Source organism: Oryza sativa, chromosome 1 (genome assembly GCF_034140825.1).
Source record: "Oryza sativa Japonica Group chromosome 1, ASM3414082v1".
In the NCBI taxonomy this organism is placed as follows: Eukaryota; Viridiplantae; Streptophyta; class Magnoliopsida; order Poales; family Poaceae; genus Oryza; species Oryza sativa.
In genome coordinates this window covers 33,104,614-33,124,464 of record NC_089035.1, presented here as the reverse complement: position 1 = coordinate 33,124,464, position 19,851 = coordinate 33,104,614, and the positions used below count along the sequence as shown (strand labels likewise).

The window sequence follows — 19,851 nt, the reverse complement described above, 5'->3', positions numbered from 1 at the left end:
AGAAACTCAAGCAAATCCTAAAGGCAACTCCAAAACTGACCGATAAAAAATTCTGAAAACTACAAAAACAAAACCGTGGCAGCGGGCCGATTCCGTTTTCGTAGGTCCCGACAACAACAGAGACACGGTGGCAGCGACGATTGTGGTACAAAACGTGACCAGAACTTGAAACTCTAAACAAACTAGACGCTAAGACCAGCAACACGATGTGACAATGCAACACAAAATTCAACAAAGCAAAAACTGAAAAGAACAATGCAATGGCACAATATGGCTAGGTAAATGATACGATTTTTTTGTATGGCTATTTTCTGGTTAGGAAGATAAAAATTCACCGAGCAACGAAAGCTCTGATACCACCTGATGAACCCTGAGTTCCTCTCGACACTCAAGGCTGTTGTTGGCCCGATCTTTCGGTGAGTTGTGATAACTACGATTTGGGAGAAACGTTGACGATCCGACTACAACCGTACGAGACGTTGTGTTGCGCCTTAGCGATCGATACACCTCTCCGTGGGTTGTTGATCTTGCCGGTGCAGATCAACCCTATTCCTGCAAGCAAATCGAAGAAACAAGCAAGAACAAGATAAAAGCAATCTGATATTGCAAATAGGAATTCAATACAAATGATAAGTTGGGGTTCCGAAGAACAAGCAGACGGACGGTCTAGCCGACACGCGCGCTGCAAGCAAGTAGCAATGGCTAAACTTTATTCTAACAAAACCCCAGAAACCCTGAAGGGGTAACTAGCTATATATAGGGGTGGGAGGATGACCTAGGGGTGCCTAGGGTCGTGCTCCACCAGCTTGGGGCGCACCCCACATGGGCCCCACCTGGGCCGGGGTCCCAAATGAAGTTACAAGCCCATAGTCCCATTACAGGTGTCGCAGCACCTTGTTTCTTCAGTTGCTGCCGACTGAGATGGAATTTGGCAATGAGGCTTGATGCATTGGAAAGAGGACTCCGAGAGCTTTCCATCAAGTACTCACGGGCCGAAAACGGAGGTCGTATGGAGCTTCGGCGGCCGTTTGAAGTCAGCAGGGTAGTAGGTGGCCGAATTGGATTTTGAGACTTGGAGGACTCGAACTTGATATCTTGTTGTCCATCCATGAGGTGAGCAACGGATGTATCCGTAGTAGCCATGGTCACATCAAATCATAAGAGCTAAAAGTTGTTATATTTTGAGACGGAGAGATTACATGATTGGAAATCTTTCACATATTTGTTTCAGGTAATAAAAAGCCCGTTCTTTTTTTATGGTTTATTCTCTTTCTTTTTTGTGAATGGAAAATGTACCACATGGTCTCTGTGGCTGTGTTTTTCTTGTAAGAGGAACCGCAAATACACAAACTAGAGAAAAGACTCCTCTAACTTTGTACAGTTTGTAGTTGTACTACTGAGATGTGGATCATAACAAAGTGGAGCCCACATATAAGTGGCACAACTGTAAACTAAGGGCCTGTTTGGTACAGCTCTAACTCCTAAATATTGCTCCAGGAGTTGAGTCTGGAGTGGAGTTGTGGAGCTGCCTAAACCCAGCTCCACAACTCTAGTATATTTTGTGAGAGAACTCCACCCAACTCCACTCCCAGTTTTGGTGAAGCTGAAACTGTTTGGCTGAGCTCCAACTCCAGGAGGGGTGGAGCTGGAGCTGTACCAAACAGGCCCTAAACAAAGTTAGAGAATCCGTTTCCACGAACTACAGTAGGAGCACAGGATGGTATCCGCACTCTCTGCCCCCAAAGCCCCAAATCGGCCCATCAACCAATGGACTTGTGGGCATCTGGCCTTATAGCCTTCTGGTCTTCTGGAGAACCGGGCCCCCAAGGCCACAAGCCTCCATCTACCGCTCTCACTTCTCTCGCAGAGATGGCGCACGCCTTCGCCGGCGGCACCTCCGCCATCTGCCGCTGCCCCCACGACCCCGGCCGAGCCGCCCTCGTATCCCGCCCTCGCCACCGCCTCCGTGTCCTCGCGTCGTCCCTACCCACGCCGGCCATCGAGGGCCAGGGCGTCGAGTTGTCGGTGACGACTCGGCGGGGGCGGGTGCTGCCGGTGCTCAAGGACTGCTCCCTCCGCGTCCCTCCGGGTCAGCTCTGGATGCTCCTCGGCCCCAACGGCTGCGGCAAGTCCACCCTTCTCAAGGTTCTTCATCTTCTTTACCCCCCTGAACTGAAGAGGGCGTCGTCCTTGTGCTTTTCATGTGTATTTTGTTCGTGCCCTGAGCGTTTTTGCTCATGGAGTAGGCAAAAGTTTAGTTGTAGTATTAGATTGTGCCCATGGACCACATTCTTTGATATCTTGCTCCAGGAAATTTTCGTATACCGTCAGGAGCCGATGGATGTTTTAATTCGAGAACCACTAGTATGTATCTTGGGCTAACCAGTGAGTGAGCATTGTATAGAATCTCAGGAGTGGAGCATCAAGCACATTTGACTATTTGGATGAATGGACCAGATGGCACAATCAGATTAGCAACTTTTTGTGATATGCTCACCCAGAATAGAATGATATAGGATGACTGGATGAGAAAGTAAAAAAGACAGAGGAGAAGTTCTATAAATTTTATTATAATGCTGTACAATATTTACTTGCCTAATTAGGCTACCGGACTATCAAAATTGGTCTGAATTTCTTAGTACAGCTCCTTAATGGGATGTTAACCGAATGTTTTCTCTAGGTTTTGGCAGGATTTTTAAATCCTTCTTCTGGTACAGTGTATATTAACAGGCCATGCAGCTATGTCTTCCAAAATCCCGATCACCAGGTTGTCACTTATATTCTGCTTTAGTGTTTATCTGAAATTTCACTCCGTTCTCAAATGGAATACAACAATGTTAAAATTGCATTCACATAACGTGTATTATGCTAGTTAGAAAATGGAATTCATGAAAATCTTTGTTCTTTTCTATCTGGTATTTATTGATACTCTGCAGCAAATTGAAGTGTCTCGGTTCCAATGTTCCTTGCTTGCATATTCGTTTTGGACTGTATAAGCATGTTGGCCATAGTCTTAGTAACCCTGTTGAATAACTATTCATCGGTTAAAGTACCAAGGTCCAGTTTTTCTTTATAAGTACTTCTGCAATATTTAGGCTTTACTTCACCGACCAATATAACTCATCCAGCTTTATGTATTTTAAGGTAATACTCATACTCCCTCCATCCCAATATAAGTGTAACCTAGTACAAATGTGATATATCCCACGACTACAAATCTGGACAGACATTTGTACTAGGATATGTCACATCTGTACTAGGTTGCACTTATATTGGGATGGAGGGAGTATTTGAGAGCTTAGTTAACTATCCTACTAAGTTCGACAACATTATATAAGTCTTTGAAAAGAAACGACATACATAGACATACTAATTCGTAAATTGTACTGTAATCTGATGAGTTCACTCTTAACTGTTGCCCATAATAGATTTAGTTTCACCAAGCAAGAAATTTTGTGCTACATGATTGTCTTAATGAATCTAGTTCTGTGTTCCTCATTAATCTTCATTCACAAACTTGGGTGTGAAAGTAATTCCTAACTCAGAACTTAGTAAACTCTTTGGACTAAGAATTTTATAGCTAATTGGATACATAAGGTGTTGATATTTTAGTTCCTTTGAAAACTATACAGTTGTGCTGTTTGCTGAGTTTCCCCTGAACTAAATTTGAACATATAAATGTTCATTAAGATATTGCTAGACTGTATTTGCATCATATTACTAGCAACTATAGAATGTTATTTTTTTGACTCTTGATGCATTGGAGGAAGATTGCTTAATGACACATTCATGTCAAATTAGATCAAGCTTTCTGGTACATATTAAGTTACGTTCTTTGAATGCAGGTTGTGATGCCGACAGTGGAATCAGATGTTGCATTTGGTCTTGGTAAGCTCAACCTTTCGTTGGATGAGGTTAGGTCAAGAGTATCACAATCACTGGATGCTGTGGGAATGTTAAGCTACTCTCAAGTAGGCAGCTGACATGCTCCTTTTGGATTATAATCTATTGTCTGCACAAGGTTCACAAACATCCTTCATCCAACACAGAGGCCAATCCAAACTCTGAGTGGCGGGCAGAAGCAGAGAGTTGCAATTGCCGGTGCTTTAGCTGAAGCATCCAAAGTACTACTACTGGATGAGCTGACCACATTCTTGGATGAATACGACCAGGTATAAATATAATGCATGTTCTTGTTTCTAATCAGTTGTACTCAAATACTCCCTCCACTTTTTAATATACGACGTTGTTGATTTTTTGAGAAACGTTTGAACATTCATCTTATTCAAAAAATTATGTAATTATATTTTATTATGACTTGATTTATCGTCAAATGTTCTTTAAGAATGACTTAATTTGTTATATATTTGCACAAAAATTTTCAATAAAACTAATGATCAAACGCTTGTCAAAAAGTCAACAACGTCATATATTAAAAAACAGAGGTAGTAATTGATCACGAGGTAACTAAATATTATGCTGAGGAGAACAATGATTAACCACATCACTGAAAAACCCCAGATCGATTTATTATTTAAACAACTAAACAATTGTGTAGCTTTGCTTCTACAAATGCAATTTTCTTTTCTTTATTCACATTTGTTGAGTGGCCATCATACCTCAAAAGCTATGGCTAAACACAACTTTACCCCTTGTTGAAATCTCGATTCATATTTTTCTGTTTCTAATATGTACTCTTTAGTAGCATGTATTACTCCGCTCTGGTAATGACACTGTGACTAAAATGAGCGTTCTACTCTTTCTTTCATCAAATTGTAGATGGGTGTTATCAAGGCGGTAAGGAAATCTGTAGGTGCTGGTGGGGAGGTTTCAGCATTGTGGGTGACCCATCGACTGGAAGAACTCAGATATGCTGATGGTGCTATTTATATGGAAGATGGCCAGACAATTATTCAAGGTGATGTGTCTACAATATCCAAATATATAAAGAAAAAGCAAGCCCGCTACTTCGGTCACTTTGAGCTTTGATACTTGGAATGAATATGAAGCTATGGGGAAATTTGCCTACTCCTGTACACATCATATTGTTGAAAATCAGTTTATTTTTTTAGGCTATTTCCCCGCAAATTTCTTACCTCAATTCCAAGCTGTATTCTACTCTCTTGCTCTTTACTTATAGCAATGTCGATTTGGGCATTTTGAGTTGTCATGTAGGGCCTAGATGTTCAAATTCTGCCACAGCTCTGGGTTTCACAATTCACGTTTGAGTATGTTAAGCCTGGAAAATTTGGGAATTGCCTAAGCAGCAGTTTTCCTGTGTTACATACATGACCCCAGTGAGGTGGTGTGTGTCATGTTGACGTGCCACTTCACTTCACACTGAAGCAGCAGAATACCTGAGCCAATTTTGTTCTTCCCGGCTGAGAGATCCAACCCAAGGTACAATTACAAATGAGGACCGGCACAATAGCTGCTCACGTAGCACGGTGGCCAAACTAAGAAGCTACCACCTGTTCTACCTTTTTCATTGGCAAAATTGAGAAATTGGCCAACCTTTTTCTTTGGCAAAATTGAGAAGTTGTTCTACCTTTTTGGTTGGCAAAATTGAGAAATAAGCTAGAGGCTTGGAAGGTGCTACCTTTTTGTTTGGCAAAATTAAAGCTGGCACCTATTCTACCTTTTTTCTTTCGCAAAATTGAGAAATACTGTAGTAGGGTACTAGAGACGTGTGTGATAAGTCCGGGAAGTTATCTGGCGTGGTCGCCATTGCGTTGCGTCACACAGATGACACAACACAGCCAAAGGCAAATCTAATCAAGTATTCACTCATTCATTCATTCTCTGGACGCATGCTCCAATCACACTCGAGCTGACGCACACGATTGACCCCTGAAGCCAAAAAAGAAAAAAAAACAAGGGAAAAGAAAGAAGATCCACTCCATTTTACTATAGGTCGCTTGACGCCGAAGCCTCCATCGATTACATTTACGCATGATTACACATCTCGTGCGCCCAAATCATGCCTAATCCGGTACCCCGCAGCGGTAAGCATTTTTGACGGCTGTTCCCTCGCATGAATCGGCTTTGCACGGATGCAGAGATCGGCAGCACGTTGCCAGGTCGACTCGAGCGATGAGCTGCAGCGTCAACTGTGGAGATGCTCGCAAGCTGGCCACTAGTCGCTTCCGATGATTAAGCTGATGGTTCCTTCCGACAACAACATGGATTAATTTAATCAGGTCTTCGCTGTTAAGAGTAAGAATCCCTCCTCCCACCAATCCAGGCGAAGAAAGTCCAAGCACCTGAGGATGAGATGCATCAGACAAATTGTTTTCTCACAGAGAGAGAGGTACATCCGCCCCGTCGGTGTGGAGATCAGACGGCTCCGTGGGGATCTACCGACCACACCCCGTCCAGTCCGGTCTCCATCGCTTTATCAGGTTTGCCGCGAGTTGTACTTCCTTGCACGCCACCACAAAACAACACACACAGCGAGCGACAGAAGCGAGATCACCCGTTGCTTGCTCCCCTCGCGCGGCTCGACGTCGACGATGTGAAGCGCGCACAGCCCACGACGGAACACCGGCTACGGATCCAACACCCAACCCCAATTGGTCGCGGTGGGTCGGACGGACGGAGCAGTTGCCGTCGGAATTTTCGGCCGAAGGCGACGTGACGTAGCCACTAGTAGATCTTTCCTCCCGGTGGAAACCTCGCATCGTCCCACGAGACGCGGTGCCCTGTGTCACCGTGTGCCGTGCTCCCGTAGTACGCGCGCACCGGGGGGGAAAAAAGGCCGTGAGCCCACAGCGGGTGAGGCGGACACGTCGCCCACGCCCACCACACCACACCACACGAGCCAAAGCCAAACCCCCACCTCGCCTCACGCTCAGCCGCCGTGCCGTGCGGTGGGCCGGTGGTGTGCCGTGCGTGTGGTGTGCGTGCGTGGCTAACTCCTCCTCACCCTCGCTCGATTCCACCAAAAAAATTCCCCTCTCCAGCTCTCTCGCGACTGGCTCAGGCTCACACACTCGCCACGCCCCCCCCCCCCCCCCCCCAAGCCCAGCGCCGAAGCCTCCGGATCCCGATCTGCGAGCTGCCGCCGCCGCTGCTGCTGTTGCCGGTGTTTAGGATGGAAGGGCACGAGGGTGGGGAGGAGGAGGGGTTGGGGGACCAGTTCGAGCGGCTGCCCGACGAGGTGCTCCTCGACGTGTTCGGCCGCATCGGCGACGTGAAGGCGCTGGGGCGATGCGCGCTCGTCTCGCGGCGGTTCCACGCGCTCGTCCCCCTCGTCGACTCGGTGTTCGTCCGCGTCGACTGCGTCATATCCGACGACCCGCCCCCCTCGTCGGCGGGCTCCGCGCAGGCCGCTGCGGCGGCGGAGGGGGGACCTCCCGCCGCGCGGGGGCGCGGCGCGCTCGCGCATCTCGCGCGCCTGGTGCTCGGCGGCATCGTCAGGCCCATCCAGGCACTCGGGCAGATCCTCTCCCCGGCCGCGGCGACCGTCTCCCGTCGCTCCGCTGCCCCGCCCGCCGCACCGGCTCCTGCCGCCGCGGACGTCTCCCACCATTCGCCGTCTGAGGTCCTCCGCTCCTTCAAGGAGCTGCGCCGCCTCCACATCGAGCTGCCCACCGGCGAGCTCGGCATCGAGGACGGCGTGCTCCTCAAGTGGAAGGCTGACTTTGGTTCCACCCTCGGCAGCTGTGTCATACTCGGCGCGTCATCTGTAACGTCGAAGCCACCCCCACCACCGGCCGCGCCGCCCCCAACTGCTGCAGACAGCTCGGCTGCCTCTCCCGATTCCAGCAGAGAGCCCGATGAATTAGGGAACATCCCAGAGTCACTCTATACGAATGGAGGGCTTAAGCTCCGTGTTGTCTGGACGATCAGCTCACTCATCGCTGCTTCGGCACGGCATTACTTGCTGCAGCCAATCATCGCAGATCACTCAACACTCGAGAGCTTGGACCTGACGGATGCTGATGGGCAGGGCGTCCTCACTATGGACAAGAGGCAGCTGCAGGAGCTGCGTGTGCGGCCTGTGTCAGCTTCTGGGAACTCGCACCGCACACTCATGCCAGCACTTAGTATGCGGCTATGGTACGCTCCGCATATTGAGCTTCCTGGGGGCCAACTGCTTAAGGGTGCTACACTGGTAGCAATCAGACCAAGCGAGGATGTTCTAAGGGAAGGGGGAGGAATTGAGGTTGCTGGCCCGACAGGAGCTAGCTGGATTTTAGATGCCTTTGAGGAGCCATATCGAACAGCGGCACAGGTGCTTCTCAAGCGGCGGACATATAGTCTTGAAATGAACTCATTCTGACCATCAGAGAGGCAGCTTCAGAGAGCTCTACACTTTGGGGAGGTAAATTACCACTTAAACCACTTGATGTGATTATGGAATAGAATTGCTACCAACATATAGGTGATGCGCAATATTCCAGAAACTACTCTGTTTTATCTAATGCATGACTAGTTGGCTACTTTATTTATCTAAAGAAAATTTTGAAGTGAGAGTCAGTTGTCATTATATTAAGTTTATGTCTCTATTTATGGGTTTCTGGATTAGTTTCAGAGATAAAGGATCATAATTCTGTTTTACAAGCTATACAAGTGATTCTGTTAAATTCCTTTGACTGATCAAACAACATGTTGTATTAATTTTTTGTGCTCATTCTGACCAATTACTTTGAATCATACTCTAATTCTTGAAAACCTATATTCTAGTTGGCACTAAATTTTGCAAAAAGATATCCAGTATTCAGTTTTTGATGTGAAAAGTATTGTGAGGTCCTATTATACATGATCAATGATGACTATAACCAATTAGTTTTAATCAATGAAGTCTTATAGATATAACCATGAGTAGTGGCTTGTTGATCCATGGGTATAGCCTAACCAGTCCTCGATGATGTAACTGCAACATGCATGAATTCTTGATCAACGGAAACAACATTGGGGATTTAATATTCTACAAATGAAATGTGCCAACAAAATAGCTAATTATGAATTCTCCTATTCTGTTTTCAGGCATTGAGGCCAACTGACCGGTTCCCTATATTTAACTTGTCAAGTTTAATTGTTTTCTGGTGTTTTGACTCTATTTGGTTTATGAACAGAGTAGTTTCAGTAGTTTGTGATATAAGAGATGAGGCAATTTGGATTGACCAGGATGGAAAACATTTTCGTAAAGTAGTCTAGTACATACTTATGTTAGAACAGCACAATAGGGCAGAGCTTTACTTCTGTTAAGGCAGGCTTGCCTGGATTATGTACTGAGCTGGTCCTAATTAATTTGCAGTAAACACCATGTGCTTGACGTTGCCCTGTAACCCTGTTGGCAACTTGGCATGGTTGATGCCAAAAAGAAAAAAAAGTAACAAGATATAGGAGGGTTATCATATGGAGGATTGTTCATGTGGTCTCCAGATATTCTGATATGCCATTTTACTTTCATTTTCCTTGATATCATGAGCAGGACACTTTTACCAAGTATTCGAAGATTTTTGAATTGTTACCTTGTAGGACTAAACTGGGGATTACTTGTGAGTGCTAGGAGGTTGTGTTCTCATTGGGGTAGCGAGATAGTGCTTGGTGACTTGAAGTCAGAAGCCAACTATGTTGTGGGTCGATATCCTAAAATCAGAACCCTAATCTGTTGTGCCTCGATATTCTGAAGTCCTTCATTATGACTATTCTAAAATCCTTCATTTTGAACATGGCTAGCAATGCCTTCATCTTGTTAGTATGCCAGTCAGACTAAGGTTCTTCATCATTATTGACATCAAGCAAGGATCTGTTCCTAGATATTGCCGGTGCACGTTTGCAATTGATAATTTCGTTTCCTACTGCATTTCATGCTTATGCGTGTCAGGGTGTCCTTTACCAGATTATAGAACGACTGGGGTGTTTCTTGGTGAAGACGATACATTATTTTTTACAGGCCTTGTTATATTCTGCTAGTGCAAAATTTTGTGATTGTTAGTTTGCTCCATTGGAATGTTTTACTGAACTCATTTTCACCATTACTTCCAGGATATGATGGGATGCTATTGAGACGTATCTAGGAGTCATGGTGGACATCAGGCATCTGTAAGTATATACACCTGTTTATGTTGGGCTGTTTGGCATAGAGTTGGAATGGAATGTGTTATCTGCAGCAAAAGCACCCTGAAGAAATGCCATGAAATACATCTACACATGAGGTTGGAGTGCCCGGTCATGCAGACAACGCATCTGTTGATTGTCTCTTCTACGAGGAGGCCCCATCGATTATTAGATTTAATAGTGTCATTTTTTGCTTTTAGTTGCCCGCACTGTGCTGTTAGCTCTGTATCAAATTATGGACAAAACATGCTCTGCTTTCCAGAAAAGTTTGAGCCGTGCTGCCTCATGTGACCTTGTAACCTTTTGTGTATCAGACTACAAAGTTACTTCCCGACTGACTTTTTCTTTTATTGGATAAAAGGGAGTGCGTGACTACAGTATAGAAACCTACGTGCCTTGTGCGCTGAACTCCTGATTTCTTGAATCGAGCAAGTGCCGTATCAAGATTTACGGATTTGTTGATGAAATGATGAGTGGGGTAGCTCCGGGTGACCCAGAATGTCACTGGTAATGGTATGAGTATGCTACTACGCAGTTCTTCTAGTTCTAGTACGTCAATAGCACATTTATAGCGTTCACTCTTGCAACAGATCCAGCACTCGTGAAACGGGTCGTGCGAAAACTAATCTGACATCGTTGTTGCCGTTCTGTGCCATCTAGTCGGAGATAACCAAATAAATCCTGTGCCATCGGGACGGGTTTTCTGTCTGTGCAAGACAGGCCTAAAGGCCGAAACGCAGGACGGATCTAGTTCAGCAACTCTTGACCGAATTGAAGCTGGCCCAGATGTACAGTGCTGCAGACTTGTCAGCCGACACGCCGGCCGGACCCAATTGAATGAGCCTGGCAGAGCGGCCGGCTGCATGCTCAACTACAGGCAAGCACTGAGCAGTATACCCGTACTGGCATTGGATCGAGGCATCGAGCACCAGTGCACCACCTGAGGAGTGATGACCTGGGCACTTGACCTGGCGATAGATAATTTGCCCAACCTGGCTATGGCCTGCGGGCCATGCGTTTTACTTCTACTCCGAACGAGGCGTAGCTAGGTAGCCGCAGTATAACTCAGTAAAATTCGATTATCTTTGGTAAAAACCTTTTTGGGCGCCGAACGATGGTTAATTAGCAAAAACCTCCCAAAGTAACGTTGAAGTGATCACGCCAGGTATGACCTGCGCATGACGGCACGTACGAACAACTGTTCACACGCGCTGCCTCTCGTTTCGTTCCGGTGTCGCTCGTGCTCTGCCGGCGGGACACAGGCACAACCACGCGATAACTACATTTCGATCGGGGACTGGGCATTCCATTGGAGTACTTTACATTTTTTTTTACATTAAAGAGAGAGCTTTATTAATGACGGAATAAAGGGTTGCATTCTTGGTTTAATAAGTTTAGGATTTGTGCTGGGGCACATAGCCTCCACTCAGCATTAGACCTAGTACTCATTGCTATTCTAGCAAGATCGTGCGCCACCCTATTCACTTCTCTCTTTTATCTTGTGCACTTGCACCTGCTGGAGACACTGCATGGCACCCGTAATTTTATTGGAGTACTTTACATACTATTCTCGAGACCTTTCGGGCCACTGAAAGAGGCTTGATGTCCATATTCGTAGTATTATGATGTGTCAATTTCACCTAAATTCCTTATAAGATAGAGGAAGTAGCTAGCTCGATCTCCTGATCTGGCTCTCTGCGCATGCAACTCAATGCCACTCCACTCGACCGCTTTTCATCGTCTAGTTAGGAGGAGAACATTTATTTATTACTCCATCCAAATGTCTAAAATCTATTTATTCTTTTGTCACCAAAACTAAAATATAATTAACTCATTTACCATGTGATAAAAACCAATAAGTACTAAAATAACTTCTTGGATTTTGATTTAATTTAGCTCATAAATATTACAAATAGATCTTAAACTTTTGAAAGAAAAAACCAAAAAGTAATATTTAGATGGAGAGAGTATAATTCATGCTCGATGCCTAGGCAGATAACCACTACCCGCTTCCGGTCCTGTGCATCGGTGCATGGTCCAGACTCTAGTGGCACTCCATATGTATAAAAAAATGGGTTTTCAGAGTTGATCATGTCTCATACCAGTCGCGGTGGTACAATGCATGCTCATATATGGAAATAACCAATGAATGAAACTTATTTTTTTCAGCCGACAAAGCGTACACTCGGTTATATGTGCCACCCAAAAAGTCATTATTTTTTAAAAAAGTAATAACATAAATTAATATATAATATATTACTAAAAAATATAATATATTACTCCGCAAAATAATAAATACAACTATAAAAAGTGCATACTATTGGCAATTGATATTTGTTATTTTTATTATCTATTTCTATAAGTTGAATTTGAATTTACATATTTGTAAATTGATATGTCATATATATGTTGATTTATCTTACTAGTAAAATGTTTCAGATCTTTGTCGTGAACTTTGCATATATTAAATGGGTGTACGTACGGAAAAACAAACACTTCTATTGAATTACTACTACCATCACCTGGCGGGTAGGTACTCTGTGCATTCGTACAGTTATTTTCTTCCACTTTTTATCTAAGTTATATTGAAAGTTGTATATGTATCTACTTTCTTGAAGTGCTAGGCACAATTTTATTTTATCAATAATTATAAATTTAATGATTACTCTCCAACGAGAAATATAAGACATATTAGTGTGTAAAATAGTCCCAACTTTAAACTTTGGTTGTTAATTTCTTTTGTAATAATCAATGACTATTAAGTTAACATCATATTAAGGAACTTTCAAATTTAAAACTACCAACTTTTCAAATACATGCATGCCTTATATTTTTCAGTGACAGAGTACAAAATTACACGTAGACTTCAAATTTGCAAATTTTGGTGTTATGATATCCTCCACAAAATAAAACCACTACCTCTCAAGCCTGTCCAACGGGTTCTACCATAAAAACTAACTATAGATAATAACTTCCCCCAAACAGATCACTATACCGTAAGGTTATGAGTTCAAATCTTCCTAGGAGCGAATTTTAGATTGGGTTATTTGAGGGCTAAGTTCCCTATTTGATAGACTAAGTTACTAAATTAAAATGGCTGCATATATCCGGTTGGATATAGAGGCCGGGTAAAAAAAATACCTTTCTCTGGAAAAAAAGTTCACTATACTGCGCCCTCCATTATAATTTTTAATTAATATTTATAAAATTTGCAACTAATAAGTCTCTGGTTGTATTTGTGTTGGACTCGTTGTTTCCAGCTTTTTGACCGGACTATTGTCCTGATTTATTTACTCCATGTTTCTAAACATATGACTTCTAAAAAAACATTCTTCCACCTTAATGCTTATTATGCCACTTGTTCTATGCTATTTATAAAGTTTATTTCTCAAAATATTTAAGTTAATCTAACAAACAAGTGTAATATCTGCAGTAATAATCTGGTGAATAATCTTTTGAAAAACTACCTTAATATGCTTCGTGATTTAGTTATATTTCAAAACTCGAGAATTAATTAGTACTACCAATTATTGTTCTCCTTTTGGGGTCTGAGTTTTAGAGTGGAGTAGTACTTTTCCCAAACATTTAATTATCCCAAAATTTTGAATTAGCAAACATCATGTTTGTGACGGTTATAGATACCGCATATCTAATAGTAGTTGAGTAAACACGGCGACGCCCACCATATACTAAGTCCTATATGAAATCATACCTCGTATATAGAAGGAGTTCCGGATAAGGAAGGATAAGTAGAGTTCTATATGGAAATGATAAGGACAACTCAGATTGTATCCATATTGGTCTGCCTAGTTCTACTTGGACAAAGGGACATCTATGGGTATAAATACAAGACCCCATAGGGGGAGAGAGTACACAACAATAGATAGACACACAATACACAAGCCAACACACGTCACTAGACATTAACATCAGGGATAAACCTAAACAGACCCCTTATGGTGCCTGCGGAGGCCAACAAGAGGGATCTAGCGCCATCTTTGATTACGATGGGCTAATACTCGAGGAGGAAGATTACCCTGTCGTCGACTACATGTTGGTTATCCATACCACCAAGTTGACGGTGGATAGATAGGTTATCTCACATATTGTACTTGTGTGATTCAGATGAATAAAGAGCAACACCGGCTTCGGCCAACAGGAGTAGGGCTATTACCTATCACATACGGGGCCCGAACCTATATAAAATCCTTATCTCTGTCTCTTTTACCTCAATCTCGCATATACCTTGGTACCGACGATTCTCATACCATACAAATACCGTAGTCGAGACCTAAAACGTCGACAATGTTTTACCCGGTTTAGAGCCATTATATTTTTCATGATTAATAGTAAAAAATGGGAACTATTAGTTACTACCTCCATCCCAAAATACTTGCCGCCTTGAGTTTTTGTTTGTAACCTTTGATCATTCGTCTTATTAAAAAAAGTTATCGAATAATTATTTATTTTGTTTGTGACTTGCTGGGATAGAGGCAGGGTTTACAATTCCGAGATGACATTCCGTTCCGGGCTCTGGTAGTATGACGTTTTTCGCGAAATCCGGTGAAAAGCCGGTAGATTTCGAACAAATTTCATAAACCAAAATTTGAATACAAATTCCCTGAGTTTATCGATATGCTCACGAAAACCGGTTGGCTTGGGCGAAATTCCGAGCGAAATCAGGTGCAAGACCACATCCTCTCTCTATTATACATCATTATCTGGGCTATGTACTAAGTAGGCCTAATACATGGAATTCGGTCCAAGAAAGTGTATTCATTTTTTTAAAAATATTGTTATTATTCTCTTTTCTACAGTAAAGTTCAAGAATACACGGAATACACTAATTTTTTTGGAAAATTTATACCCATATAGGTTCTATGAATATCATATCATTTATAGGAATTGATTTGATTTTTTTCCTTTTTTATCAATTTAAATTTTAATTTGGATGAAACCCATCGAAATTCCAAATGGCTTCTACTTTTGAGCCACGTCAAAACCTCGGTTTTCCGCAAATTCGTCGGTTTTCATCGGAATTGTGAACCCTGGACGGAGGTAGTAGTAGGTCACACTTATACCTAAGCTTCTTTTAATCTCATTTTTTTTAACGGTTTTGCTATAATTTTTTGACATATTTTTCAGCTGATTGCTATAATTGGAGACACATTTGATAAAAAAAAATAGCATCGCATAATTGGCATTTGATTTCCACATGGTTATGATCTTTTTTTTTTTATCAAGAATGGTTATAATTTTATTGCTACAAAGTATAAATATAATAAAAAATTAAAAAATGAATTTTAGATACCGTTCTAAGTTATAGATACCGCATCTTCTATTATGGTACTCTAGGACGAAGGAAGTAATTAACGTGCATTTATGGCAATACAATGTATGTGACCCAACTAAGATCATGTTTGGAGAACTAGTCACGAGTTATTTTGAGAGCTATTTTTTAGCACAAGAAAATAGCCATCCAAAAAAAATAGCCCTAAGTTGTTCGGATCAAAGGGTTATTTTGAGAGCTATTTGGCTTTTAATATACCTTCCCATGAAAAGAGATAGAGATAAAAGGCATTTTTTTAGTGGGCCCCACCCAAAATAGTTTAAATTAGCACTCCTTGGGTGGGATATTTTTTTAGATGGGTTATTTTCAAATAGTTCTCAAATAGCTCACCTTTTAGATTTTTTTTTTGGCTATTTGGCTATTTGAGAGAGGGATAAAAAATAGGACCTAAATCGATAATCTGACTTTTTTTCCCAATTAATGTGGCACACATTGCTCATTAAGTATAGAGATAGATAGAGAGATACAGTTATACGGGTAGATCGACGCTGGTGTAGCTATTGCTAACATTATTGACCAGAGCATTAGCTAGCGAGCCCAATAAATTTGGTAGCTAATACCGCCTATTCCGCCACGTACCGACGCCCGTTCCCGCAGATGGCACCACCCTCGCACTGCCACACCATCAATGGCGGTGCCCCACGGAATGGTGCCATCCCGGAGGTGGAGACGACGACGTCGACGCCGGCGGCGTCAGATACCGCGCTACTGCTCGACGCTGACGAGTTCCGGCGGCTCGGCCACCAGGTCGTCGACTTCATCGCCGACTACTACGCCGGCCTGGGCGACTACCCCGTCCACCCAAGCGTCACTCCCGGCTTCCTGCGCCGCCAGCTCCCCGCCGACGCGCCGTCCCGCCCGGAGCCCGAGGCGTTTGCGGCGGCGCTGCGGGATGTCCGCGACCTCATCCTGCCTGGCGTGACGCACTGGCAGAGCCCTCGCCACTTCGCGCACTTCCCGGCGTCGAGCAGCACCGTCGGCGCCCTCGGCGAGGCGCTCGCGGCCGGCATCAACGTCGTGCCTTTCACGTGGGCGGCCTCGCCGGCCGCCACCGAGCTCGAGATGGTGGTCGTGGACTGGCTCGGCAGGGCGCTGCACCTGCCGGAGAGCCTTCTGTTCGCCGGCGGAGGCGGCGGCACGATCCTGGGCACGTCGTGCGAGGCCGTCCTCTGCGCGCTCGTCGCCGCGAGGGACCGGAAGCTGGCGGAGATCGGCGCGAGGAGGATCGGCGACCTCGTCGTCTACTGCTCCGATCAGACCCACTTCGCGTTCCGCAAGGCCGCGCGCATCGCCGGGATACCGCGGGAGCACTGCCGCGAGATACCGACGTGCCGCGACGACGTGTTCGCGCTCTCGCCGACCGCGCTGCATGCCGCCATGCAGGCCGACGTCGACGCCGGGCTGGTCCCCTTGTTCCTGTGCGCCACGGTGGGCACCACCCAGACGACCGCCGTGGACCCCGTCCGCGAGCTCTGCGCCGTCGCGGCGCGCCACGGCGGCGTGTGGGTGCACGTGGACGCGGCGTACGCCGGGTCGGCGCTGGTGTGCCCGGAGTTCCGCGACGTGATCGCCGGCGCCGAGGCCGTCGACTCGCTCAGCATGAACGCCCACAAGTGGCTCCTCGCCAACAACGACTGCTGCGCGGTGTGGGTGGCGGCGCCGTCGGCGCTGGTGGCGGCGCTGGGCACGGAGCAGGAGTACATCCTCAGGGACGCGGCGGCGGAGGGCCACGACGTCGTCGACTACAAGGACTGGGGCACCACGCTGACGCGGCGGTTCCGCGCGCTCAAGGTGTGGCTCGTGCTCCGCTGCTACGGCGTGGAGGGCCTCCGCTCCCACGTCCGCTCCCACGTCGCCATGGCCGCGGCGTTCGAGGCCATGGTGAGGGGCGACGCGAGGTTCGAGGTGGTGGCGCCGAGGCGGTTCGCGCTGGTGTGCTTCCGCCTCCGGTCGCCGCCGGAGAGACTCGGCGTCGGCGTCGGCGTCGGAGGCGAGAAGGCGGCAAACGAGCTCAACAGGAGGCTCCTGGAGGAGGTGAACGCGGCGAGCTCGGGGCCGTACATGAGCTCCGCCATGGTGGGTGGCGTGTACATGCTCAGGTGCGCCATCGGGAGCACGCTCACCGAGGAGCGCCATGTCCGCGAAGCGTGGAAGGTTGTCCAGGAGCGGGCCACGTCAATCCTTCGTAAACGTGGCTAAAACATCTCGGTAGGTTTGATCCAAATTAAGCATGGTTTTCTCCAAGCAGATTGATAAACTATGCTTTTCGGATTGACACGGCAAAATAATCCTGCTGCGTATTATATTCTTCACTTAATCTCTTGACTAAATTAGTAGAGAGATTAATTGTGTTGCATTATTTAAAAAAAGAATTATAGAATAATTTATAAATAAGTAAAATATACCGATTGTATCACAATTTTACAAGGTGACTTTTTTAAATATTTAACGCCGTTGATTTTTTTAATATGTTTGATCGTTTGTCTTATTCAAAAAAATTTAAGTAATTATTAATTATTTTCATATCATTTGATTCATTACTAAATATATTTTTATGTATATATATAGTTTTACTTATTTAAAAAAATAATCAAGACGAACAGTAAAACATGTTTAAAAAAGTCAACGGCGTTAAATATTTTGGGACGGAAGGGGTATATTTTTGTCACTTGTCTAGCAAAATACTCAAACAAGTAAATGATCTTTTCCGAATATGCGAATAACGTAAAACATGTTCCATGTACATGCGTCACGTTGATCACTTCGCTAACACGGTCATACACGCATAAGCTACAAATAAACCAACGGTACGTGCAATAATTACTACTAGCACTATTGATAGTAAATCTGATATAAGATGAACCTTCTTTTTAGTGCTAACCACTATGCAGATGTGTTGATTGAAAAACACACCAGCAGCAACACACTGAGAATATAGGAGTTGATTTGCATTTTCATTGCTGGTCTCGACACATAAATTTGTCATGCCCCTGTTGCTCACGAGCGTATAATGTTAGGGCAATCTACCAGCTTAGCAATGAGTACAGGCCATGCGCTATATGTTTTGTAACATTCGTGTTGAACAACCTGTAAGAATAAACTACTAAATTACATCCTTTTTAAGTTGTAATACCATCGGTATATTTTATTTTTTTAGTAAATGAATTAAAATCGCAACTGTTCCCATCTTTCCGTATAAGCTCACTAAAAATATACTGTAATATTTTTACGGATGAAATTGGCTCAAATAAGAAAAGTATGTGTAATTTAACTGGTTGGTTAGATTTCTTGTGGTGGAATATGTTCACTGGATTTAAGTATTAGAATTAACATGGATGCTCATATTCATCACTAATTATTCTTTTAGTAGGATGATTCTATCAAGCATCAAGTCAGCTTCACATATTTGTTAAAAAAATTATCAACAAATCTAAAAGATGAACTTTCTCCATTCTAACTTGATCATCCCCTCTCGGAAAAAAAAAAGAGCATCCCCTAATATAGGCAAAGGCCATCAACACCTATGACACCAAAACATTCTTCACTATGAAATTAATTAATCCTCATATATCAAGTTGTTCTATCGATGTATATCCATGTTCGCTTTGTCAGTAAATAGCTACTGTTGCTGCAGAGAAGCTGCAGCCGCAGCCAGATCTAATGAACATGCCGATATGGTTGACGTGCATAGAATTGTTTACTTTTACGATCCTACACCCCCTTCATGGTCGCTTTATAGTTTTCTTTTTTATTTATTAACTAGCCTTGTTTAGATCTCACCCCAAAATTTTTTACCCTGTCACATCGAATGTTTGAACACCTGCATAAAGTATTAAATATAGGCTAAAAAATAACTAATTACATAGATTGCGACTAATTTACGAAACAAATCTTTTAAGCCTAATTGCTCCATGATTTGATAATGTGATGCTATAGTAAACAGACGGATTAATTAGACTTAATAAATTTGTTTCATGGTTTACTGACGGAGTCTGTAATTAGTTTTTTATTAGTGTCCGAACACCCTATACGATATCCTATATAATAGCCGATGTGACACGTTTAAACTTTAGACCCTTGATCTAACCACACCCTCATGACTTGCTAGTCGTACTACTGGCTACTGCCGACTTGCCGAGTACTCCCACTGTCTTAAAAAAAACAAACCCTAGGTTTCCGTATCCAACGTTTGACTGTTTGTCTTATATGAATTTTTTTTATAATTATTATTTTCATTGTTGTTAGATGATAAAACATGATTAATACTTTATGCGTGACTTGTCTTTTTAATTTTTTTCATATTTTTTTAAATAAGATGGACGGCTAAACGTTGGATACGGAAACCCATGGTTTGTCTTGTTTTGAGATGGACGGAGTAGACTTGACAGCTCCTAGTTCTCAAAAAATAAAAAAGACTTGACAGCTCCTAGTCA

General features: G+C 44.0%; 3 protein-coding genes across 4 annotated transcripts; all 3 read left to right on the top strand.

Moving 5' to 3' along the window:
• Positions 1–1,818: 1,818 nt before the first annotated feature.
• Positions 1,819–5,157, top strand: LOC4324609 (ABC transporter I family member 10). 2 transcript variants are annotated; one of them, XM_015774459.3, is made up of 5 exons: positions 1,819–2,145; positions 2,681–2,767; positions 3,846–3,971; positions 4,050–4,172; positions 4,780–5,157. In XM_015774459.3, the coding sequence occupies exons 1-5, from the start codon at positions 1,870–1,872 to the stop codon at positions 4,987–4,989; spliced, it is 822 nt and encodes a 273-aa protein (XP_015629945.1). In that variant the 5' UTR covers positions 1,819–1,869; the 3' UTR covers positions 4,990–5,157. The 2 variants fall into 2 exon arrangements, with proteins under 2 accessions (XP_015629945.1, XP_066160419.1); XM_066304322.1 differs by lacking the exon at positions 2,681–2,767.
• Positions 5,158–6,796: 1,639 nt separating this feature from the next.
• LOC4324608 (F-box protein At4g18380) lies at positions 6,797–10,428 on the top strand. The gene is made up of 2 exons (XM_015766690.3): positions 6,797–8,326; positions 9,997–10,428. Exon 1 carries the CDS (start codon positions 7,094–7,096, stop codon positions 8,282–8,284), a length of 1,191 nt encoding a protein of 396 aa, XP_015622176.1. The 5' UTR covers positions 6,797–7,093; the 3' UTR covers positions 8,285–8,326; positions 9,997–10,428.
• A 5,469-nt stretch (positions 10,429–15,897) lies between these two features.
• On the top strand, positions 15,898–17,837 carry LOC4325604 (tyrosine decarboxylase-like). Its single transcript, XM_015778446.2, has one exon. It carries the CDS (start codon positions 16,016–16,018, stop codon positions 17,615–17,617), a length of 1,602 nt encoding a protein of 533 aa, XP_015633932.1. The 5' UTR covers positions 15,898–16,015; the 3' UTR covers positions 17,618–17,837.
• The last annotated feature ends 2,014 nt before the right edge of the window (positions 17,838–19,851 follow it).